This window comes from Myotis myotis, unplaced genomic scaffold (genome assembly GCF_014108235.1).
Source record: "Myotis myotis isolate mMyoMyo1 unplaced genomic scaffold, mMyoMyo1.p scaffold_m19_p_21, whole genome shotgun sequence".
NCBI lineage: Eukaryota > Metazoa > Chordata > Mammalia > Chiroptera > Vespertilionidae > Myotis > Myotis myotis.
In genome coordinates this window covers 8,676,567-8,703,288 of record NW_023416326.1, presented here as the reverse complement: position 1 = coordinate 8,703,288, position 26,722 = coordinate 8,676,567, and the positions used below count along the sequence as shown (strand labels likewise).

Sequence of the window (26,722 nt, the reverse complement as noted above, 5' to 3'; positions counted from 1 at the left end):
AGCAGAGATAATAGAAATGTATAAAAAATATATAGATAACACATAGATAAACACACACACATATATATATACACATTCATATAACATACTTCAACATCTGAAATGCTTTTGCCTGTATTCTATATCTCCCATCTACTTAAAATCAAAGTAGCGTAATAATTTTAAAGAGCATTTTCTTATTATGAATACATATTGTTCCTGTCACAGTAATGAAATAAAATTAGAACAGTGATGACAAACCAGCTGGTAATAACTCAATAATCTATTTAAAGTGAAAGTATACTTTCCTAGAACTTAGTACCACAAAACCACTCATATTTCATGAACACAGATGATATAAACTACTGATTGCAAAAAAAAAAAAAAAAAAATAGGGTAAGAGTTTTCTGAGTTTTGTTCAACATTTGTAACTTAAAAAAAGACACATACACATATATAAATATACCCATGCCAATGGGGTTCCCGGAGTTTTATATATTCCATTTACTCCATTGAGACCAGGCACATAATTCAGATGCAGAACTCTACCCCTGTGAACTAAATGAATTCTGTTATAATGGAGAGATGAGACTCGAAAAAATTGCTTACAATTGCACAGACAGGTGACGAAGAGAGCTAAGTCTAAATTAAGATGTTGGCTATGAGGTTTCCAATAGGACCTTGACATGATTGTTGACCTACTCATGACATGATCACACCAGGACGGATTTGGAATTCTATTAGTATTACCAGAGGAAAAAAAGTCAAGGAGTCATCAAGAAAACAAATCTATATCTTCTACTCCATCAGCCAATTACTGTTGTTAAAGTGGAATTAGATGGGTATTGACAATGCGAAGGGGATAAGGATTAAGCAGATGACTGAATATATCGCAAGCAGTGGTGATCAGAGCTTGGTTGTTTTAGCACTGTTTTGTTTTATGCTGCACACAGTTTTAAAAAATTCTAAAATAGAAATGTGCAAAGAAGATTAATTACTATTAATATCATGCCTGAGAAGATACAAATAATATATTTGCTAATTGGATAATGCACACATATTTTCACATAACGTACTACTTTACACAAGTATATATTCAACAGCTTAGCAGAGATTTAATAGAAATTTGCACCTGTCTATAAATAAAGTTCCCCTGGAAGATTAAATAAAATGGTTTTTTTAATTGTTAATATTTTAAGGCAGAAAATTTCCCAACTACATTTTGAAAATGATATCTTCTCTTAAAAAGTAAAGTAATAAAACTCGACTGATCACGACACTAAAACACTTCTCTTGCTCAAGGAGGCAGTATGATGATGTAGCTGAGAGCATGACCTTTGACTTTAGAGAGACCTACTTTCAAGGCTGGGCTCTGCCATTTGATGTAGCTCCATGACCTTGAAGAAACTGCTTACCCTGTGTCTTCAATTCCCAATCTATAGAACTGAGATATAATGCCCACACCGTATGGTTATTGTGAGGAGTAAATGAGAATGCTTGTGGAAGAAACTTAGCATAGTATTCAATTACTAGTTTTTGTTACTATAAAATATTAGTGCTATATTTCTATTGAAGTGAGCCAGATATTTTGTCTACAGATAAAACTGTTTTGTTTCATGGAGATTTGGAGGTATTAAGTGGTCAAAGTTAAGGATCCCATAAAAGTACCAGTTATCAATGCCCAAGTACTACATAAAAGCTGGTTTTACTTTACACTACAGCCCCACTCTGCCCAGAAAAAAATAATAATTACAAAGCATCTGGCAGATTTAATTTAACAGTGGGAGAATTACCATCATGACACAATACCATCAAGACACAAAAAATAGAAATATTTCCTCCACAGCTTGATTAGCTCATTAAATCCTGGTTAAAGTTTCTAGTACCATTTTTTGCCATTTTCTTCTTGTATCCAAGTTTCATCCATTTACACAATGACTGTGTTTCACTGATTGAAAAACACTGTCACCTTCCTCTTATCACACAGTTCACATATTTTGATATTAAGTATATTCATCAGAGCTTTTGTCTTTTAAAGTCAACTTCAGATAATAAATAATTGACACGAGTATATGTATGCCAGCCTAAAATATCTACGTGAAATTACAATCTACTGAGAAAATCAATGAACTTGGATTGGCTTCACCTGGGGCTACTAATTTCTGTATTCTGAGTGTGTGAATGTAGAATGAGTGACCCTCTCCTGCATCCTATGTACATGATAACTGATATTCCGGGTTAGTCAAAATGTACTGTTTTCACTTATAATAGCAAAAAGTAAGTGCTTTTTTCATATGCACACTTGGAAATTATGGTGAATTATGCCTAAAGCTTTTAAACCCTCATGAAATTTTTTATTTCCAATAAACCGAGTTAACTTAGCTTCACAGACTGATTTTTTAAAAGATATATATATATATATATATATATATATATATATACTCCTACTTAAAATTTACCAAAAAAAGGTTTATAAAGGAACATGACTTAGTTTTGTGATTCAAATAAAATTCAAACAATACTATATTTTATAATATACAAGAAAACTAAAAATACATTGTTTTGAAAACCAGCAAAAGATGCCAAGAATGTAATAAGTAGTGACAAGGTTTCCAATGGCAATTTATTCAAGAGAAAAAAAATCACTAAGAGGTATGAAAATGTGTTACTGAAATTGTAGTGCTATTTTCAAAGTAAAATTCTAATCAGCAATAGAAAAGTAGAGAGATGCCCAAACACAGACAAGAAAATAGCTCGAGCAAATCTAATAAATTTAATTCACCCTGCCAGATCTTTTCAACTTATTGAAAAATTCACTTGACTTAATATTGACACAGAGACGTGTAAATCAATACAATCAGAATGAAAGATATATTTTAATTTAAAAATGTTCAGACTGCAGCTGTAAAATCTATGCACCTAGCACATAGAAATCATCAAGGGTTTGAATGTTGAGACATAATATTGTGGCTAACCAACATTTAAAGGGGAATGCCAAATACTAAATTTTCAGCACTAATTTTTTTTTTTTAATTTTTTCATGGTACTTGTAAGGCCATCTTTACAAAATTTACTGAAATATATTTCTCAGCACCACATAAGCCGAATTTCACTGAGAATCCATCAAAGCCTGCAACCAGGGCACCACCTACCTGCTGTTTATAAAAAGTCCTATTTTTATATACAACTAGCAAGCAAGTGTGATCTTCCCAAATGCAATGAGAAAAAGAAATGCAGGTCCCCCTCATCTCAGCGCCTTTCCATGCAGTGGAGACGCTACCCGACATGGTAGCCACCAGCCGATGTGGTGTTAAATTAAGATGTATGCAAAGTATAAAAATCCTCAGAAGACTTTAAGTACAAAAAAAGTGTACAATATCTCAATCATTTTTGCTACAATAAGTTTACTATTACACACACATTTTCAAGGTATAAAACCAGAAGTAACCAAGTGTTTCATTTGGCCATCATAGGATCTTCAGATGTTTTGAATTTGAATGCCTGCAGCTAGGGAATGCCTTCTCTAATTTGCAGCTACATCCCCAACACCAAGCTACCTCTCTCTCTCTCTCTCTCTCTCTCTCTCTCTCTCTCTCACACACACACACACACACACACACACACACACACACACACACACGCATGCATACACATTACCAGCTTGGTCATGAGCTCTGAGTTCCTGAAGCAAATGAGCACTAACAGTTCATTTACAGTTCTCAAGTCCTAGTACATACCTTCGTCCACCTTATCCTTCACTGTCCCTGCCTTAGGGATGAGGAAACGGAAGCTCAGTGAGGGACTCCTCCAAGGGGACACCGCTGGGAAGTCATGGCTTTGTGGCCAGCTGCTCTGACTTCCGGTCGGAGCCTTTTGCTTGCACAACACTGGGAGAGGCTCAAGCAGGGTTCTGGGAGGAGTGGAGTGATGGGAGCGAGGCCTTCGGGCCTGGAGGTTTTCACATAAGGGATTAACTGAGATGCATTCTGATGAATGGACAAGGTTTCCACAGACTGACATGAAGTGTGATGTTTCCAAAGGTGAAAATCGTGGGGGCAACGGGGCAGAGGCTGGGAGTGCCAGGCACACTCAGGATGCACCGACCAGAGAGAGCCAGGCCACGAGGAAGGAAGTGGCAAGACCTGGAGCAGGAAGAACAGGTTGAATCTTCTCTGGTGAACCAAGCAAGGGCACCAACAGACAAAGTTAGAGGTCAAGAGGGTGACGAGAATCACATTAGAATTGATGAGGGTGTGAAAGGAAGTAGAGAGAGGAAGACTGAACAATAGTCAGGTTATGTTGATGGCTTAGAGCACTGGGGGGGGGGGGGGGGGCGGGGGCAGAGGGAATATGTAGATTACTAATTGATCTCCCTTAAAAATATACATTTGGATTGAAAAATAGTAAACTTGACCTGGCAACCCCTAAAACTAGTTTAAAACATTAACAAAGATTCAGTCTCTAGAATGAATTAATATTCGACTAAAAGATTAGAGAGGCAGGGGGGACAGACAGACACATTGGACCAGGAATCGGCCCTGATCCTGCCTCAGCCTCTCGGTATGTCAGTTACTTATCTTGTCAGAACCCACATTTCCTCCTTTGAAAGGTGGGTATGACAAGCCTGTTGTCCTTCCCAAACTGAACACTGCCAGACCAAGGTGACAACTGTGATATTACAGTTATTGTTAAAATTCCTCCTAACAGCCTGGCCAGCGTGGCTCAGTGGTTAAGGATTGAGCTATGAACCAGGAGGCCACAGTTGGATTCCTGGTCAGGGCACATGCCCAGCTTGTGGGCTCAGTCCCCAATGTGGGGTGTGCAGGAGGCAGCTGATCAATGATTCTCATCATTGATGTTTCTCTCTCTCTCTCCCTTTCCCTTCCTCTCTGAAATCAATAAAAATGTATTTTTTAAAAAGTCCTCCTAACCGACAGGAATAGAGAAAAACCCTAAACACTTAAGTAATAAATTGACTGTATCACTAAGCAATGTTTACAAAACCACTAGAGGAATATTTCTAAAACGCTTTATCAGTATTTTTAAAAAAAGGCATAAGCATGTGGTTGATCATTTTTATTTATTTAAAAGAGCATGATTTGATTTACTTTCATAGTCAATGTGATAGGAAAACCAAATTAGAAAGTACACGTAAGTCAGAGATTGTTTTTAACGTTTTTACAGCTAGCTAAATTTATTAAAGCCTATAATTTGTTAATATAGAAATTAATTTGCTAAGTACAAATGAGTAATATACTTTATATTCAAGAATCCATAGATCAAAAAAATTAGTAAGTTCAGTTTCATAAAAAGAAACACTATTTTTAGATGAACAAGTAAGACCCGTAATTCATGTCTGATCTTTGCCTTAGAAAACATCTGTTTTCTTCACTGAGCAGCTAGCCCTATTAATGAATTCCATATTGGCTATTCTAGCTATATAGATTGCCCCTTTTAACTGCTAAATTAATCATATGGCATTATATATTAGCAGCAACACAAATTTGCCCATGAGTTACAGATTTGATTCAAATTAATGCCACCTTCATTTCTAACAGTATCCATTCTGAAAATCAATCTTAGAATTTCAGTTGCTATAATATAAAAAGTGTAGACTTAAAACCAAGTCTTAACACGTGTTGACTGCAAACGCATTTTTATTAAATTTGTCGGAAAGTAAACTGATTCTCACGTTCATTTCCTGAAGGCACAGGAGAGGTGGAGATGGGGGAAAAAATACCAATCTGACTTCACTGTGGAATAAGTAAAGAAAGGTATAAAATGAAAATGACAAGAGTCAGTGCTCATCATACAGTACTTGAAAAAATGTCTTTTAATTCTAATGATCATAATTAAGAACCAAGACAGAGAAATGCTCACGTGTGATTCATTTAACTAAAAAATAATGACTGCATTCCATATCATAGTGTGTGGTAAAAAGCCCATCTGGTTTCACACTTAGGATACATTTGAAAAGAACAGCCTGCAAAGGTACAGAGAGAGGTTTAAAAATTAATAGTGTAGCTGGAGATTAATAAGGGAGAGACCTGTGTGGAAGACAGAATGGAATGGAATATTTGTGTTTCCTTTGAATGTCACTATCAACAGAAAATAAAAGCAGGCTCCCAATAGGATCGATAGCGGATCCTAATTCAAATGAGTACTTACCCTTCCTTGTAACAAGCACATGAAATGATGGCGCTGCCCATGTATCTCTGGCAATAATCACCTAACAGCCTCTAAGTGCTTGTTTTATGAATCCGGCCCTTTCTCAAGAAGGGACGCCAAAAAGTCTTTTAAGCTCCTTCTGAAAAGAATTGACTGCATTGCACTTAAGTTCAAGGGTATTAAAATGTACAGAGGAGAGTGAAAAAGGTGCTCGGTTATAGATTTCAACTTCTTAACTAGAAGACTGACTCAAAATAGATTTTCTAATTTACAATGAATCAAGAGAGAAAACATTCGACCATAGCGAAAGTGGCGCAAATGTATCAAAAACCAAATGAATAAACATTTGAGGAGATTTATTATTAGGAATTGCAATAAATTTCGGAAAGATGAATTGATTTTAGTTAAAAGGTATAACTGACAATTTATTGGGCGGGAAGATGCATTATTTTCCAATTGTTATCCATCTCCAGTAAAACTGATTTGTGTCCTATTGTATTTTATGGAAAAGGAGAGAGCAACTTTCAGGGATTTAGATTAAATGTAGTAATCATAACCAGGCACTGTGAACTATATATCTACTATTAAAGAAGATTTTTGACATTTAATTCTGTAGCAATATTTTGGCTCTGTACCACTCTTCTTAAATCCAATTCCTGCTCCACTTGGCAGACTTCTCCCTTTTAATTTTATGAGGCTTAAAGTAGCGTTTAACCACCCATGCGGTAAATAATGCCGGATTAGAAATATTTAGTGTTTTGTTTCCCTTTCAAGAGTGGTAATCCATCAAATCCAAAAATGTTCTCTAAAATTTTCCTATATTTTTGGCAACCTCTAATATATGATATCATAAAAACTATAAAATTAAATAAAATGCATTACATTGCCAGAATAGATGGGCTTTTCTAAAGAATGGCATTAACCTGAAAGGGCAGGTAAAAATTACTTTGAATCGGAAACGTAACAGTCCTTATTGAGAAACAGACCCCAAAAAATAAATAACTAAAAAATACGGATTAAAACATGATACTTGATTAGACTCTTAATTTTATTCCTTCTGGTAACAGATCTTAGTAAGTGTGCAAATAAATTTCTAAGCAGTTTAACCATTTAATATCCACCGAAATCAAATACTATTGCAAGGCAAAAAATTAGTTATGCAGGAAAACAAGTACTGAACATCTGAATATACTAGGTACTTGGTTAAGTGCTCCATGAATGTAAAAATAAAGTTTAAGTTTAGTACCTCATGTATGCACACTTGCTCCCAACAAACAAATTTAACTCGTAATTTTTTCATAAAGGGAGGCACCAAACATAATGAACTAATTAACCTACTGAAGTTAATATTTCTAACTATAATTCCGATTAATTGTAAAACATTTTGCTATTTACACATGAGCTTAGGATAACTGTAATTAAGAAGTCTATTGTTATTAAATCAAAATAACTACCAGAAAACGGACTTCAAACAAAATCAAATTCCAATTCTTTTTTAATGTACATGAAATGTTAATTAATTAGTTATTAATGAATCCCAATTATTACAATAATGACATTATAACTGCATTCAGTAGTCTGAGGTATAGCAAAGTAATAAAGTAACCTGTCAAATGAATAATTACCTATATTTAATCTATAGATAAAACAAATGGCCGAGAAATGAGTAAAGCCTGTAATTCACTCAAGACACATGGATGCCATACATTAATGGTTAGAACATCTAATTTCTTCACACACATTCATATCTTCATTCTCATTTTTAACCAAGTTTATGATTACAACTGTTGTGAAAATTAGTGTAGGTCCTCATACCGTCTAAATGCAATGATTACCTACCAGAAATAAGACGTACAATCTAAAATGATGTGTGTGTGTGTATGTGCACATACGCGCACACGCATGTAAAGGCCCCTTTTCAATCAAGTGCCTGCTTTGCCCTTCACAGAGCTGCGCTGGGAGCTGAGAGCGATATGGGGAGACTCAGGAAGAGCGAGCGCTCATCCTGTCAGCTAGACAGCCAGCCGCTTTAGGAAGCACCCCAATGGGAAGTCAAGGCATTTCAATAACAAACATCGGCCACAACTACACAATAAGTGTTCATAGTATACTAGTAACATATAGGGGGCCCCCAAAAATGTATACACAAACTGTGAATAATTATAAAAACAGTGTTTATTAAAATATATTGCATTTTCTCCCAGCTGGTGTGGCTCAGTCATTGTCGACCTATGAGCCAGGAGGTCTCGGTTCGATTCCCAGTGTGGGGCATGCGAGAAGCAGCCAGTCAATGATTCTCTCACATCCTTGATATTTCTATCTCTCTCTCCCCCTTTCCCTTCCTCTCTCAAATCAATAAAAATATATTTGAAGAAATACATTACATTTTCAAAATTGAGCTATCAGCAGTTAAAGTGTGTATACACGTTTTGGAGACACTCTGTATGTAACACATACAATAATTTTTTGAAGAAACAGGATGACTGAAATTTTGTTCAATCAAGGAATGAGTTCGATTAATTTGTATTTCCTAAAACAGTCAATTCCAAAGGCTGGGCATACACCAGTGTTTTTAAGAAGCTCTATGAGGAAGAAGAATTAGGAAAAAGTTATAATACTAATGAATATTCAGCACATACCATGTGCTAGGAACCACCGGGTATGACATGTTCTTGGGGTTACTGTATAAACATGAGCAGAGGAATAACAGTACCAAATAGGAAGGTTACCCATGCATGAGTTCCAAAGAGGCAGGGCAGGTAGGTGTGATGTAATTTCAGGGGATGTGTGAGGAGTCAGGGAAGGTTTTGAAGAAAAGGTACAGAACTTGAACTGCTCCTGGAAGGAGAAGAATCGCACAGGAGGAAGAGGTTGTGAGCAAAGGCACAGGAGGAAGGACTAATGGCTAAATACGGGACCGCTGCAGGAGGCGTAGTCAGCTCATGAGTAACTACTCCAGGGCAGCGATGGATGGAACTGGAAAGAAGGGGCTCATACGACAGATCGGGAAGGAAACAGGACTCAGTGCCGGAGGACAGAGAACACAGACAACTAACGTGAGAAGTGAAGAGTGGAAATCCTCCTAGGATCAGTTCACAATTATTAGTCTCTTTTCTCGCTCCCTTTCCCAATTAATTTTTACTAACCACACGGAAAGGTACCGGGGAACAAAGACAGATTGTACTCAGTTTGTGTTCCCAGCTCTCCCCCCACCGAAGACATCATAACATCATTACGTGTGTGGTCCAACTGACCCGAGAAATCTATGGCTGAAAACACAGTTAAGCAGGACATCAATGTCGCAGTCACCTTCATCCACCCACAAGATGACGTAAAATACTCCTTTAAAATAATTTCTTCTAAGACATCAGAAGAGTCTATCAGAGATATATATGTAAATGACACGGAATGAGATGAAATCTCAGTGATACTGTATCGTTTTTAAAGATTATTTCTAGATTACATATACCAAAATCTCTACAAATCTGAAAGACCTCAAAAACACCAAGTACACGCTATTAACGATTCCTACAATAATACTGCAACTTAGAGAGAAACACACCTACAAGTTCAGCACTGTATTGACCTGGAACACTATCATGGTGAATTGCCTATCACCAATTGTCTGATTTAAATGGGAAGTTCTAAGAACAAGATGCCATATATAATACTGTTATATAGCACGAGTTACCACTTCTTTGGTATATAAAGAAATCATCAAATTTCTATCTACTCCTCCATTAAATAGTAGTCAATATTTTAGACAATTGAGACTTAACAAAAACTTCACAAGTTTTATTGGCTTCGAATATGAATAAATACCTGTTGGCATGTATCTCTGGTTTTTCATTGACAGACAACAGACATCTGGTTGGCATTCGCTACCTGTAGCGCACGGAACCCCTTCCATTTACTTCATTGTGAATTCTCCGTTGTTCAAATTGACCTTCAGCTGGAGGATTTGCGGGTGACTTCCATATAGAAAGCACTTGTTAAACACTACTTGGAAGTGTGCTACCCATCATTGATTTTGAACTTTTCTGATATTCGCTATCTGACAGAACTGAAGGCAAATTAGAAAGCTGAGTTTTATAGACCATCAGAAGAATTCCATCAGCAACATAAAAGGCAGAAAACCTGACTCGAGGCTCCGAAAAAAGTGAAATGTTTGCAGCATTTCCATTTCCTCTATTTTGATGGGAGAAAAAAGAAGAAAAGAAAAAGAATGGGGCCCCTAGTGATGTCACCACCCTTTTAAGACACAAAAAGGAAAAGGGATCTTCAGTATCCATCGGTGGAGTCAAATGGTAACCATAAGCAGTCTTAATAAAAACAGCATTTTAGAACATATTTCAGAGGTTTCTTAGGATGCAAAATGGTTTTTTTTAAATATATTTTATTGATTTTTTACAGAGAGGAAGGGAGAGGGATAGAGAGTTAGAAACATCGATGAGAGAGAAACATCGACCAGCTGCCTCCTGCACACCCCCTAACTGGGGATGTACCCGCAACCAAGGTACATGCCCTTGACCGGAATCGAACCTGGGACCCTTCAGTCTGCAGGCCGATGCTCTATCCACTGAGCCAAACCGGTTAGGGCAGGATGCAAAATGTTTTTAAATGATAAGCATAATCTTTATTAGAGATATTTTTTTAAAAACCTCAAATGTTTGCAAATTCAATGTTTTTAAAGAGATTCATTAAAAAGTCCATAAATTATTACTTAGAAAAGAAAAAAATATCTTAAAACAAGCCATTTCTTTACTAATAACCTAAGAATTTGCATGCAAATACTAAAGTGAAAAAAAAAATAAAAGGAAGAAAACATGGCATTTCATGCATTTTAAAAAATGTAATAAAGTCCTGACCAGTGTGGCTCAGCTGGTTGAGCTTAGTCTCTTGCACAGAAAGGTCACTGGTTCGATTCCCAGTTGGGGCGCATGCCCAGGTTGCAGGTGCGATCCCCGATCAGGGTGCTCACTGGAGGCGGCTGATTGGTGTTTCTCTCTCACATCCATGTTTCATTTCTCTTTCTCTCTTCCTTTCCCTTCCTCTTTCTCTAAAAGTCTCTTTTTTAAAAACCATTATTAAAATAAAAAGAAAATGAATTTTTAAAAAATGTAATAGAAAGCCTGGTTGCCCTGTACAAGAAGTAGCCACAAAAACAGGAGGACTAATACAATATTATAATGTTAATTTCGGAACATACATTATGACTAAATGTAAGGGGGAAAACCAAAACAGTACACAGTGGGGCCTTGACTTACGAGTGTCCCAACTAACGAGTTTTTTGAGATACGAGCCGTCTCTCGGCCAATTTTTTGCTTTGAGTTGCGAGCTAAAATTCGGGTTATGAGCCAGCTTCAGATACCCCACCGCTAGTTGGCGCAGCGAACGTCACAGTGAACGCCACAACATCAGCCCAGCATCACGTGTCTCACTCGTTCACTTTTTGACTTGACATACGAGTAATTTGAATTACGAGCTCCATCACGAACGAATTAAACTCGTAAGTCAAGGCCCCACTATATAAATATTTGGCAGCTGTCTTCTTGCTTTAGCTCTGATGCTATAAACAAAGGGCCTTTTTGTGGTTTATTTAGTGCCATGTTTTTCACACTTTTGTGCTTTTCTTTTTTATCCAAACCCAAGAATATTTTTTTCCATTGCTTTTAAGAGAGAGTACTAGTAGAAGGGACACAGGGAGTGAGAGAAACATGGATGTTAGACACATCGACTGGTTGCCTCCCACAGGAGCCCTGACTGGGGCGGGGAGCAAACCCAGGTATGTGCCCTTGACCGGGTATCAAACCCCAGACCCCTCCATGCACAGTCCAATACTCTAACCCAGTGGTTCTCAACCTTCCTAAGGCCGCGACCCTTTAACACAGTTCCTCGTGTTGTGGTGACCCCCAATTTCATTGTTACAAATTGAACATAATTAAAGCATAGTGATGAATCACAAAAACAATATGTAATTATATATGTGTTTTCCGATGGTCTTAGGCAACCCCTGAGAAAGGGTGGTTCGACCCCCAAAGGGGTCGCAACCCACAGGTTGAGAACCGCTGCTCTAACCACTTAGCTACTGGCCAGGGCACTGTTGTACTTCTTGTTGGTGACTCACTGTGCTACATGCCCCCGAGCACAGAGCTGTGTGCGGTCTAGGGTCCCTAGAATGTGGGGCTGTGACGTGCCTGATGGCGAAGATACGTGTGTTGGTGCACTTTGTTCAGGCCTGAGTTACAGGGTGTCGGCCGTGAGTTCCATGTTAATGAATGGACCATGTAGATTACATAGGTGCTTTAAAACACAAGTGTACAGAAGACAGGATTATGTGTCCATGGACTGATGAAAATGTCGCGATCAGAGGCTGGCAGGAACCTAAGCCTGTTTCCCTGGGAGCAAGTTCAGCATTCGCTAATTCAGTGTTTGCAGAAACTTTGCAGAACACAACTATGGTGAATAATAAAAATCCCAATCAAAATGTTTGCATTAATGTTTCAGTAAAAAACTCTTCCTTCTGTCATTTCCTTCAAATATCATCAATAGATTTGTGCAGCTTGAGACGGAAACCCTTTGCCTGCACTCTATAACAGGTCACAGCCAGGTGTGTTTCTCTTCGCACAGAAAAGTAATCTCTCTTAAAGCAATCGGCTTTCCAATGTGAAAGTCTAAGGGGGCACTGTTTGTTTACACACGACTCTTTTGTGGGATTATGATTTTGAAAACTGCATTGTTTAGAATAACATGGACAGTACGAGCAATGACAATAAAAACGCGGCATAGGAATTTTAACATAGCAGCACAAATTGGAACTCTTACCTTTCTTGCCCAAGTCAGATATTTTATTGAAAAAAAAAAGAGAGAGATTACAGTACTTAAAAATTCAAACACAAGGACAATTCAGGGTTGAGAGAATGAAAACCTGAAAAAGCCCATTGTCTTCAGTAAAATTCTGAATACAAAAAAGGGAGACCCGGGAAACAGTTTATGGCCGAATGCACTAGTTTCATGATAAACACACACACAGAGCACATCTCCATCAAGTGAAACTCAATCACCTTTTTACAATTTAGAGAGGAGAGGCGGCTCTTACTATGGCTAAGCCATGTATCATCAATACCATGAAGCTAGCCTATCACTTGTAATAGCTTCTATAAAATACCACAGTGAGACTGCAATAAGCCTAGAAAATGGGCTACAAATCCCAGCGATGCTCGGGCAGGCAGTGAAGCAAAAATAAAAATAGGTAAAACTGAACCAAGAACTGGAGAGCATTCATCCCAATTCATGACTGGGAAGGCAGAGTTCACAGGCCAAGGTTTTAAAGTGGCGTGTTCAGATCCAAAAGACAGTCATTATACAAAATAAAAGCATTTATGTAATTCGGGGGGGGGGGGGGGGGGGGGAGGATCGTAAATTCTCAGGGCACAGGACATAGCACAGAAAGCTTACTTACAATTATGAAACACAACATTGTCCCTCTAAAATAGTGGTTCTCAACCTTGGCTGCACATTACAATCACCTGGGAATCTTTTTAAAATACTGATTTCTGGGCCCCATCCTCCGGAAATTCTGTTTCTTTGTTATGGGGTGGGGCCACAACATGAGTAACAAAGAAACAGAATTTCCGGAGGATGAGGCCCAAAAATCAGGATTTTAAAAGGATTCCCAGGTTATTCTAATGTGCAGTCAAGGTTGAGAACCACTGCTCTAAAACATCACATTAAATATGCGAAGGTAAAGAGACGCAAGTGCACTTGATCGCTTGCGATCTCCCCAGTTTAGACAAATAATCTAAAAGATGCCACACGTTTCAGATTGTAACAACTCTGGGTAAAGGAGATGCCCACTTTCAGTCTCTTTTCCATCCTCATATTGAAGTTAGCCATTAAATGCGGAATTAACAATCCACACAGTAATATAAAAATACATGTATTAAATCACAGTTTTCATCAATTATTGGAATGTAACAAAAATAGTCATCATTTTACTAATAACCGTTCAGAAAAACGCAATGTCCCGAACATTTTGTATAATGTTCTAAATTCCACCATCGGCAGAGCTATGACATTGCCCTCTGCACGGTGACAGCGAGCTCATGCAAGTACTTCTGACGCAGTGACACATGCGGTCTGTCATTCTAAGGGCATGCACGCGGCTCTCACTTTTGAACGTGACAACATGATTCAGAGTCGTACAGCATTTGCTGAAATATCAGCTTTCACATGATTTCAATATGCTCTAAGCGGAAAGGATCACTGGGATTGCTTTCAAGTATTGGGCAAAGCGCACAGTTTAAAAGGTAATAGTAAATAATTCTAGCACACACTAGTTATCACAGCGGCTGGTTTAACACTGGGATGATGCTGGCAGTACAATGAATACCATAGTATAAAATACAATGCGTTTTCCATACAGAGCACATTATCCACGTAGGCAGCAAACTTAAAACAAAATACAAACTGGCAAAAACAAGCAACCTCACCTACTACTCATTCTAGCCCTTGTTAAAATACCCTGAGTAAAAGGCAAATACTTTAAACAATGCTGGTTATAGAAGATTTCTCTAAAAACGAGCCTTAAATGTGAATGTGTCGCCATTTTTTATTTACAACAGTCAGATAATGTAGAAACGAGCTCTTCACCGGTCACGATATAAACATTGAGGAATACTTATGTGACATCCGGACATTTTAAATTCTCTAGCTTTTGTCAGCAGTTTAGCAAAACAGGTGATAGATACATAAATGGTTTCAATATTTTAAAAGTCATAAAAGAGAAAAAGATATAAAATGTACAGTAGTTTCTACCCACCCCGGGCCCACCTAGGTCCCTAGAAAGCCGCCCAGCCAGGTTCGCTTCTGACTAAAGGAAGATCCCAGGCCTCCAGCAAACAGGCCCCTCTTTCCATCAGGGAGGCTCCCACTCACTGGTACTCCTCCAGGGGAGAGGACAGGAGCCAGGGTCCCTCGAGTGCCATTCCCCAGATGCTCAAAACGTAACTAATTTATGAGCATGAGCAGATTTGGTTTATAGGGGAATCTCACTGGTCCAGTTTGGAGCCTACAAAAAAATGGATTGTTTTTAAGTATAACATTGGAATACGAATAGGGGATGAGGATGTGGCTTTTTATTCCACAGAAATGGATACGTTTCCAAACATAACAAAACTCAGACAGAAAGGCATGCCTACCATTGAAGGTGGGGTCCCTCCAGACTTTTTAATATTCTTGGAAGGCATTCCACGGAGGCGACTGAGTCTAGCTTGGAAACCTGGAAAATCAAAGACCCGATTTAGGGGATCCTATGATCACGGGAGCATAGGACAAGATCCTGTCAATTACAGAAGTAAAAGAGTTAGAGGAGGGAAAACATCTCGAATGGTAGCAGGGGAAAAGGCAAAACTCATACTTAAAAGATCTGAACGAATGGCGGGTCGGGTTCCAGTGTGGTCAGCACACAACTATCGACTATTTACATTTGTTTCTTCTCGATTCCCTTTCTGTCATCCCAGTGTGTTCACGATGGGCCTTTCTACCAGTCTGAAAGCATGAAAGTGTAGCTTGAGGTTCTTTCATGCCCATTTCAGCCTGTCCTCCCTCAACGACTATCCCTAGACTGACCAAGCCCGCCGGATGCGACATGCTACTGACCTCTTCTCGCGGGATGCGACATGAGGGGGAAGGAACCCGTTAGGATACTTTCAAAGACGGGGTCTGGCAAGTGTCTGTCCAGCTCGCTGGGATCTTCCTTCTCCCACCAGGGAATGACCCCCGTGATGCCACACGCTCCGCCCGAGTCCTTTTCGTAAAACCAGTCACTCTGCTCGTCGTCCCCTGTGCAAACACGAGAAACGCCCCCAAGACTCAGCTGTGTCACCCCAACAGGCACAGGGTCAGGTTAATGTTTCAAAAGCACAAGACATCAATTAAATGTGAATTTCAGATAAATGGTTACTTTTTTAAAATATGTGTGTGTTTTCTTTTATTGATTTCAGAGAGTTAGTGAGAGAGAGAGAGAGAGAAACATAAATGATGAGAGAGAATCATTGATCGGCTGCCTCCTGTACCTCCGCTACTGGGATCGATCCTGCAGCCTGGACATGTGCCCTGACTGGGAATTCAACCCTGAACCCTGACCTCCTGGCTCATAGGTCGACACTCAACCACTGAGCCATGCCGGCCAGACAACAATTACTTTTTAATATAAATACACGGTGTGGCAAAAGTAGTGTTATAGTTGTGAGTACACAGAAACAGTTTATTCTTGTATTATTATTTATTAATTAGTGTATTATTTTCTACATAAACTGTAAACCTACTTTTGCCCACCCTGAATATAGTACTTCTACAGAATTTTTAGTCAAAATACTGCATGGGACACACTTATTTAAAAAAATAATTTATTATTTATCTAAAATTCAAATTTAACCGGAGATCCTGTATTTCATCTGGCAAGCATATAAATAGTCCATAAAAAACTTTTCATTCTACCCACAGCCCTACTTAAAAAATGTCTTTAACACTATAACAAGAATTTCCATTAACAAAAAGATAAAATGTTATGTGTTAGAACCAATGTGAAAAGCTAATCGTTTGGCAAAACTGTAGGGAAATCCAAGGCAGTGACTACCCTCCCCACGTTAGGGAAAAACAAGCCTTAATCGCCTGCTGGGAATGAAAAGATGTAAGACTACAGAGTTTGTTCTTTGCAGCAGATAATGGTATATATTAGCTTAATTTCATGATTTCTATGGAGTGTAAAAGGGGGAAACAATCATGAACAGATGTGACTAAGTGAAATTAATCTAATTAAGTTCATTAAGAAATGGTTGTGAAAAAGTTGATTTTAAATGAAAAGTGACAATGCCACAGAGTTTACAATAAAACTACAAATGACTACAGCGATGTATTTTTAAAACACAACACTATTCACAGTATATTCGAGAACATCCAAGAAGATAATGATGGATCAATGTAAAATTCAATTTGAAATGTGCCAAAGGTGTGAATCAACAGTATTTTGTGTGTGTGTGTGTTTTAAGAACAATAGAGAGATGTATAAAAAGACAATAAATACTAGCATAGTATTCTAAGCCACTCAATGTTTTTCAAAGATTGGTAGGCTTATCAAAATGTTACTTTAAAAAGTTTTTAATTTAATTTCATTACCAAAGTCAACATTTGTAATATAACTTTGGGGAAACATGTATTTTAATAATAATTTAGGTATATCTTAGTCCCAAGGTCCTACCATATTTCAGCAGAATCTCAAGTTTAAAAAGTCTATGGTTTTTAAAACAGTTATATATCTATTTATCCAGGACTAATGGTTCATAAGTAAGCAAACCATGATTATGTAATAATAATTTAAAGCAATAAATTTCCTTGTTTTCCTTGGAACTTACTAATGTCCTCTAAAGACTCTCAGGAAATGAAACATTCCTGATTAAGTATTTGCATGTACACCTGCTGATATTTTCCTTCCAGAACAGGTAGTTTCACAATAAGGCTGTGCTAAAGTAGGAATATCTCCAGGAAGTTTCAAAAATAAAAACCATCTAAGTGGTGAAACATTACTGTTGAACAGGTTACAATATTGAGCTTATGAAAATTGTCTAATCACAAACTAGACAGGACACCTAAATGTCACAGCTGAATAAAAATGACAGATGACTTGCACATCCAACCTCAGAAATGCTTAAACAGACCGAAATACATTTGAATCAGGAGGAGAGTGGGGACCAGTGTCTTGTGAACTTGCTACAAGAGACACAACGGAAAGACTGTAGGCCTTCTCAAGGAAGAAAATCCTCCCGTCATACCATTAGCTCCACATCCTCGCTTTGGGGGATAATCAATTACTTCAGGTCATGAAGACAGGATGCTCTCCTCGAACGCCAGAGAACAACCCCACTCCACTCAGTAGCGTGTGTAAGGTAAAAGGATTGCAGTCCTCAACTTAAGAAATGACTAGTAAGAAGTGAAACTTTACAATGAAGACGTGTCTCCCCCCCCCCCCCCCCCCGAGAGAAAAAATGACATTTCAGTACCTTGCCTTCCCTCATCGTTGGTAAACAAGCCAGCATCCGTGCTGCTGAGGCTGCTGGAATCGCTGCAAGGAGGGAAGAGAGAAAAAAAAAAGATCAAAAGGACAATTGATCTCCCCGTTGTAACATTTTAAAGAGACGAGGCAGCTCAGGGGTGGAACTGGATGGAGCCTGACAAAGATCTGAAAGGAAACAAGATGGTTTTTTAAAATCTCCAACTGCAACTATCCTGGTTCCATTCACAACAGGGCATATATTTTTGGCACATAAAACCCCAGGAATCTAATGGGACCCTGTCAGTAAGCCAGATGTGACTGCAACGAGGTGCTGACATAATGGATGTGTTTTATTATCTGCTTTCATCAAATGCTCACCACTGCCTTCTCACGCCATGTGATTCGGCCTGAGCCAGAACACCAGTGCTCAACAGAACGCACAAGTCTCAGTCAAAGGCAGCCCGAGCCTCTCCCCAGCACCTGACATGCAAGGGCCGGGGCTGAAATGACTTTTCGCAACCACATCTGCAAATAGCCTGAGAAGGCATCACTGAAGAGTTCACAACCACTCTCTTACTTGGCAAGGAAGAAAAAAATTGACAACGGAAACAATCCCTTATATCAACGTTAAGGTCCCTCTGAGCAAACACTGAGCAAAAAGGAGTATTTCCAACATAAAGGAGGGAGCAGGCAAAAATAACAGGTGCTCATGACTTCCACTGAAGTTTGAGCATATGACAGAGTCAAAACGAACATACAAATTACAACAGACAGTGGACATTCAAATGACCCGAATCAACTGTCACTGTTTGTCCCAATAGCAGCAATGCTTATGTGATACTATAGTTTAACAGACATACAAAACAAGTCACATGATAAGAGAGGTTCGGCTTCTAAAGTAAATTGAATATGTTCTTTAAAAACTCTCATGTTCTCCCCTCTGACTATAATTCTTAATTTTCCAATCAGAAAATTACCCCAGCTGATCCAGTAACATGTAGAACTCCAGTAACCTAACTTACTTAAAAAAAGAAACATCCCAACCAGTTTTAAAATAAATTCATATTTTAGGGTTAAAATTATAGATATATTTAGATCCAAATATATTTTCTGAATAGAAAATATTTCAGTTTTTGATTTAAAAAAATAAACATAAAAAATATATAAGTGACACATTTGCCCAAGGAACTCTGAATTAGTACCTTTCCTTCTAACTTTCTTCAAATTAAGAGAATCTATGGAGTTCCCTGTACTGCACAAGTTTTAATGAAAGAAAATAAGACTTTCTAAGAGCATCAAATGCATGTTTTCTTATTTACAAACATATATACTCTTCTCTCTCTCTCTCTCTCTCTCTCTCTCTTTAAAATATATTCTTACTGATTCAGAGAGGAAGGGAGAGGGAGAGAGATAGAAACATCAGTGATGAGAGAGAATCATTGATCGGCTGCCTCCTACACGCCCCCTACTGGGGACCAAACCGGCAACCCCGGACCTGTGCCCTGACCTGGAATCAAACTGTGTGTGACCTCCTGGTTCATGGGTCGATGCTAAACCACTGAGTCACACAGGCTGCGCTCAATTCTTATTTATAAATTAATTCCAAGGACATATACAGCTTGAAAAGCTTTGGAAGTAGTTTCAGAAAAAACTAGCTTTTAAGTAACAAGAAAACAGTTATAGAAGAAAGTTTAAATTAAAAGAAAAAAATTGTTTTAATTTATTCAAGAGTGGGAACATCCTCCATGAAAATGTGTACCTTGACTGTGGATGGCTGGGTGGCCTTATCACACCTTAGGAACTCACATGCTTTTTATAATGAAAAGAAAAAGAGTTTCATCTCATTTCTCTCCCAGGGTAGATGTCTGTCAATAGAAGGTGGACATCAATAAAAGGAGGGCTTGCACAATCAATCCAGAAAGCCAGCAATCTATGAATAATCCAGAACCGAGTATTTATCTCCTTTGTCACACACCCTCCCTCCCAGCCAGTGAGCAAGATAATTACTCTCAAGCCAAGCTAAGTGCCCCCCAGTCACAGTGGCCCAATGCTGACATACAAAGCATACAAATAATTCTCGCTCTGGTATAAAAGTGACAACTTTCTTGGAAGAAAAGCAGATGCTGTAAATTTCTCAAAGCCTTCCTGAAACATTTTTTAAAGTAATTTTTACTTCTTTAGAAAAACTGCATACATGGCAAACCATCTGTAATAAAAGGCCCATTCTATAAAGTTTTACCAGGTCCTACTCATATCTGCAATCATAATCATATTTACAGACAAATATATATTATATACATGCTAATACAGTACTAATATATATTCCATAGCTCACAATCCACATGATAAAAATGCTAGTCCTACAAATTAAAAAATCAAATACTCTTGCCCAGACTACTTGTAAGGAATGTTTTTTCTGCATCACAATCCCGCATTTGGTTTTAAGGACACAACTGAAAGGGTGAACAGTGTCAATACTTTCTCATTTCCTGCAAGTAGCATTAGTTCTGTGTCACAGAAAAACGACCACTTACCTTTGGATGCTGTTAAAACAAGACTTATCACTGTGCTTTACCTGCTTTCCAGAACGGATGGTTTAGACCAGTGGTCGGCAAACTGCGGCTCGCGAGCCACATGCGGCTCTTTGGACCCTTCCATGTGGCTCTTCCACAAAATACCACCTGCAGGCGCGCACATACAGTGCGATTGAAACTTCCTGGCCCATGCGCAGAAGTCAGTATTTTGTGGAAGAGCCACACTCAAGCGGCCAAAGAGCCGCATGTGGCTTGCCAGCTGCAGTTTGCCGACCACTGGTTTAGACCAAGCATGTCAAACTCGCAGTCCACAGGCCACGTGCCTTCTTTATTTGGCCCATGTTAGCCTTGGGGTTTGACATGCTTGGGTTAGACTAACCCTCAGAGGATCACTGCTTTTCTCCTTTGTCCAATGACAAGTTCAGGGGTTCCAGACAGTGAGGTGGGCTTTACAATTCACAAGTGGTCAGAATTCCTAGCAAGTTAGACTTCAAATTCCAAGCCACACGGGTTGAAGTGCTATTAACTCTTGATTCTCAGTAATCAGAATAAACTGAAAGCCCTGGCCAGTGCGGCTCAGGTGGTTGGGCGTCGTCCTGTGCACTGAAAGGCCACCGGTTTGATTCCCAGTCAGGACACATGCCCTGGCTTTGGGCTGGCTTCCCAGTAGGGGGTGTGCAGGCAGGAGGCAGCCTATTGATATTTCACTCTCTTCCTCTCCCTCTCTCTCTCTCTCAAACAAACAAACAAAAAACCAAAAAACAAACAAACAAAAAAGCAGCAAAAAAAATCTTAAAAAAATAAACTGATAATTTGTGAAACTAAAGAGAACCAATACTAAAACTCTATAATTAAATAATTTTAAACCCAATCCTAAGAATTACCAATGTGCTATTATCCAAATGTACATCCTTTCCCATTGAAAATCTATTCCCTTTTCTCTTTGTAGCTGAAAATTAAGTCATTATGACACAATCAAAAGGCCGTGTAAAATCAAAGAAGCAATTCTGCTTTGGGCTGAACATCATAAATTATAAGCAACTATGACCATGGTTCAACAGGAATGTCACTACCATTATTATAAATTATCATTATTCTAAAAAAAGAGAATTAATTAAAATACAAAACACATCCAACCACAACACCGTACCCACCCGCCCTTCTATGTAGCAAACAGGAAAGCCACCTTTCACTCATGAGCTCGTCGGACACCTTCTGCTCTTCGTATTCCATCTTGTCCTTGGTCTGGCTCAGCTCCTCGCTGTCTAAAACCACGCCTTCGTCTTGGGTTTTGGGTCCCTGCCTGGGGACCCTCAGTTTCCGCTTCTTGACTTTGCTTTTGGCAAACTCCGGGTACTGGTACGCCCGGTCCTGGTCCATGTCCTGGTCCCTGCAGCCGTCGGGGGGCTGGGTCATGGGGCGCTTGCACGCGTCCTGCGGCAGGTCCAGGGCCATGCGCTTCACCTTCCTCCGGCGCCGCAGGCTGCGGCTCCCCAGGCCGTCCAAGGCCAAGTCCGCCTCGTGCCACAGCGGCCGCTTGCCCCGCACGCTGCTGTTCAGCGTGGACGCCGGCCTGCGCTTGGCCACCAGCATCTGGTCGTCGGAGTCGCTGTGATCTTGCTTATGGCTGGCGGGGTTCTCCCTGTAGTCCTTGCTCGGCTCCTCCAAGCTGGAGTCGGAGCCCTCGCTCAGGCCGTGGCCGGCCTCCCAGGGGTGATGGGCGTTGTAGGACCTGCGCTTCCTCCCTCTCCTTTTCCGGGCCTGGCGTTTCAGGGGGCAGGACAGGCTCCGCGCGTGGTCCCCCGTCTCCGCAAAGCCGCCGCGGGCCTGCTCCGAGCTCTCCTCCAGGGCCGACACCAGGTCGTGCACCAGTTCTTCCATCGTCCGGCTGAAATGCCTGGGTTGTTCAAGAAAGAAAAGGGGATCAACGAAACAGTCAGCATGAGCCCTGTTAACCTGGCGTGTGACCGCTGACGGCTCGGTCTACATCCGACCATAATTAATAGTATGACAAAGGAATGTTTAAAAGCGATTGAATGTTCCTCTCCAAGGATGAGAGCTTTAGATATACTGACTCGTGTTAAGCTCCTTTTTCTTGTAGAAGTTCTTTGATTAAACACAGGAGTTAGGTCAAGACAGAGTGAGCCTATTAGCAATGAAAGGTCTCAGGAATTTTATGTCTTTCCTGGGTGACTATGGAGAAGTTACTTCTGCCTCGGAAGCTGAGCTTTAGTCTCCGCCTGGCCTTGCCTAGGGCCAGCTTTCCGGGATGGAAACAGAGAGAACTTTCTCAGCCCCCACCCCACACAGGCCTCTGCTCCCCACACACCCTGCAGTCCCCGCCAGGACTGGCCAGGGAGGCGGAGAGACTGGCGGGCCTTTAAGGTTTGTAATACCATCTTGGCAAACTCCCAAGATGGAATACTCTGTGAAAAGAGTTTAATCAGACACGAGGCATATCTTCACACCGCACAAATCTCAGAACCCAGGGACACAGAAACTAGGTTCAAATTCAACGGGAGCCTCGCTGTTCTAAAATGGCCCATTTTCCTTAGCATTCATCTGAAAGTCTCTTGGCCTTTTTAAATTATTATTTTAATAAAAATAAACAGAAACCGTTGAACTGTGTCATCAGTGAGGAAATGATCCACAAGCCGGCAAGGATAGACATCTGTGTTCTTTGGGAATGTTTAGAAATTACACTGGTCCTTCTGGAACCAACTCTGGAAGATTCTAGATCAGCCAATGTGACAGAGGGCCCAGGACTCTGATTTTATTTCTTAAACATGACAGGTAATTCAAATATGAAGATCATGAACAATCACATTAACAAGATACTCAGGATTTAGTTAAGTGAATGTGTCAGGTAAGGGCATACTATTGAAGGTGGTTTAAAGGTTTCCATGCATATGGATGCTAAGACGCTATAGCAAGATCAATGAGGTGCCTAACCAGGATTTAGGTAGAAGGTGGTAGAGGAAAAAAGGAGTTTGAAAGAGTCACATTTTAAAATTAAATAGTCCCCGGTCCCACAAGTTAGTATGAACATAGCAAGAGCACATCAGTACACCCAGCACATTTTGTCTCCCTTCCTTAACAAGATATTGCAGAGTGAAACATTTTAAGAAAGGTCCACAGAAGAGAATATAAGATGGAAGTGTTCTAGAAGTACTTAGGGAATCAACATATTCTAATTGTAGATTGCACAATTTCTACCGTCTATAGCAGGGAGGGGTAGGCACACTTTTCCATAAAGGGCCTGATGGTAAACCTTTTAGGCCCTGCAGGTGAGTGTGTTTCTGTCAAAACTATCAGCCTTCACCATCATAAGGGGGGAAATACTCAGGCCATACGTGAGCGAATGGGTGTGGCTGTGCTCTAATTAAATTTAGTTACAAACCAGGTGATGGCAGGCCATGGTTTGCTGACTCCAGCTTTATAGACTCTCTGTAGTTCATAATTTCAGACACTCGCAAGTTCCCGATAAAACTTTCAACTTTGTCTTTTCATTTTAATGAGAACCTAAAAACAAACATCTTGTGATCCACCTATGAGGCAGCGCATACACAACGCTTGACAAACCACGGCTGCTTGACAAATCATAGACGTGAAAAAAACAAAAACTGTTGGGTGAGCAAACTAATGAATGACCAAATAAAGGAACAAACAGCCAAGGAAAAATATGACTTGACTACAAATTTAGCAACCCAGGTTTCAAAACTTCTGCCACATTAACGAGACACTCTAAGTCAGTGGTCGGCAAACTCATTAGTCAACAGAGCCAAATATCAACGTACAAACGACTGAAATTCCTTTTGAGAGCCAAATTTTTTAAACTTAAACTATATAGGTAGGTACGTTGTTATTAACTTAATTAGGGCACTCCTAAGCTGGCCTTTGCTAAAAACGTCCTCAATCTGATTGAGGTATGTTTGCTGAGGTCGACCCCTTCCAACTCTCCCATCCACACTCATCTTGTATACTTGTTTCGTCTGTCTCCTTTCGTTCATCCTCTCTGTATGTCCAAACCATCTCAACATGCCTTTCTCAATCCTCGACACTACATCTTCTTTCACTCCACAACGTTCCCTAAAATTAACTTAATAAACTTTACTTAAAGTTTTAAGTCAACTTCGCACTGTACGTGCGTGCCCACACGTGGTATTTTGTGGAAGAGCCACACTCAAGGGGCCAAAGAGCCACATGTGGCTCGAGAGCTGCAGATTGCCAACCACTGCTCTAAGTGGTTAGTTAATAAGTGTGTCAGGTAAGGGCATACTATTGAAGGTGGTTTAAAGGTTTCCATAAATATGGATGCTAAGAAGCTATAGCAAGATCAATGAGTCATATGCCCAAAATCATACCGGCCATTGCTTTGATTTTTAATTGCTGAAATAGAAACTTGACTCAAACAAACCTGACAACATGAAATTAAAGACAATAAAAAAGAGTCGTTATTTAAAAAATGAACATTTTTCACTATGCAGTTTTGCAGACATAAAAATATATATATAATAAAAATACCAAATAGGAATGAAACTGCAGAAACAAAGGTACTGAATCAATAGTTTACTTTAATGTTTTTTAAAAGCAAAGCCACATCGTTAGATAGTATTGTTCAATATGCTAATTATCAAGGACTTAATTTTAAAATTTGTTTAGTTCAATCTTTAAATATACTTCCTCCAAAACCCCAGAAATTGACTTTAATTATAAATGATTAATAATGTAAAAATAAAGAAAAGTGTATCTTAATACTAAATGTTATTTGTCTACCAAATGAATCAACTTTTAAAAAGTTAACATTAGATTAACCAATTTAGATATATTTTGGATCCTAATTTCAAAAATGTATGTGAGTGGTGAGGCAGGAAGTAGTAGACACTCAAGCTCTTATAACTTTTTTTATAAAAACATAATAGGAATCACTTATAAGATTAACTTGAACAAAACGTATATATTCCTTTCCCAACACATAAAAAGTCACAGGATCTTTATTATTTAATTGTATAAAACTTTTCTTCTTTAGGCTTCCTGACTATAAAATATAGTTATTCTACTTTGCAAATTAAATTAACAAAGAGATAAATTACCCAATTGGTGCCTAAAAGCAGTAGTCAATATGAGAGTTAAATACATCAGGAATTCCAGGTGGTTAACAAATCCAGGCATATTCTTTCCAGTTCACATATTCCTTAAGATATTGTACATTATTCCTTAAGATATTGTACATTACATAGGCAGTATATGTGGATTGTTTAAGAATTTTTGTAAATATACTGGAATCATACTGCAAATATGACACTTGGGCACGTTACTTAAATTATATTTGCCCCTCTCACCATCTATAAAATGCAATAATAAAAATAAACTCTCAAAAGATTTTACATAAGATGATATGATATGTATGTAAAACCTCCCAACAAGTAACAACTTGGTAGTACCATCCTCATGGGCACTGGGATATCGCCACTGGCATGAAACTTACATGCATAGTATAGTAAATGTCCCATCAATGAATAAAAAAAAAAGTCCAGTAAGAAATGATGAATGACAGGATGGCTGCGCAGATAAACTAGAAAATAAAGGTTCCAGTTGTCTGGAACACATACATTCTGCCAAATCAAGCATGATTTTAAGAATTTCCTTCAAAAACATTAAGTGCTAGGCATTATTTGATACTCTGGCGTCATAAGGGTGAGTCGTATGCTGCCAGATGAAAATAGGGTAGGCTCTTTCAAAGAGAACTGTATTATAAAGAGGTGCCTAACCAGGGTTTAGGTAGAAGGTGGGAGAGGATGGAGTTGAAAGAGTCATATTTTTAAATTAAATAGTCACCTGTCTCACAAGTCAATGTCAACACAGCAAGAGCAGACCAGTCTACACAGCACATTTTGTCTCCCTTCCTTAACACAGAGCTTGAATAGTGAAACATTAAGAAAGCTACCCTGGAGATGTTATTCTGGGTGATGGAAGTGTCTTATATTTT

At 39.1% G+C, this 26,722-nt stretch overlaps 1 protein-coding gene across 3 annotated transcripts in view; it reads right to left on the bottom strand.

Annotated features, from left to right (window-relative positions):
* GPATCH2 (G-patch domain containing 2) overlaps positions 1 to 26,722 on the bottom strand; it is an 87,964-nt gene that overhangs the window by 59,653 nt on the left and 1,589 nt on the right. For 2 of the 3 annotated variants that reach the window (XM_036354846.1, XM_036354847.1), the window contains exons 2-5: positions 21,920 to 22,630; positions 18,207 to 18,268; positions 15,808 to 15,990; positions 15,348 to 15,427 (exon numbers count right to left, since the gene is read on the bottom strand). In XM_036354846.1, coding sequence (XP_036210739.1) covers positions 15,348 to 15,427; positions 15,808 to 15,990; positions 18,207 to 18,268; positions 21,920 to 22,630 — 1,036 coding nt within the window. Of the gene's footprint in view, positions 1 to 14,744; positions 15,218 to 15,347; positions 15,428 to 15,807; positions 15,991 to 18,206; positions 18,269 to 21,919; positions 22,631 to 26,722 lie in introns of those variants that run through there. The other variant, XM_036354848.1, reaches the window with a different exon arrangement.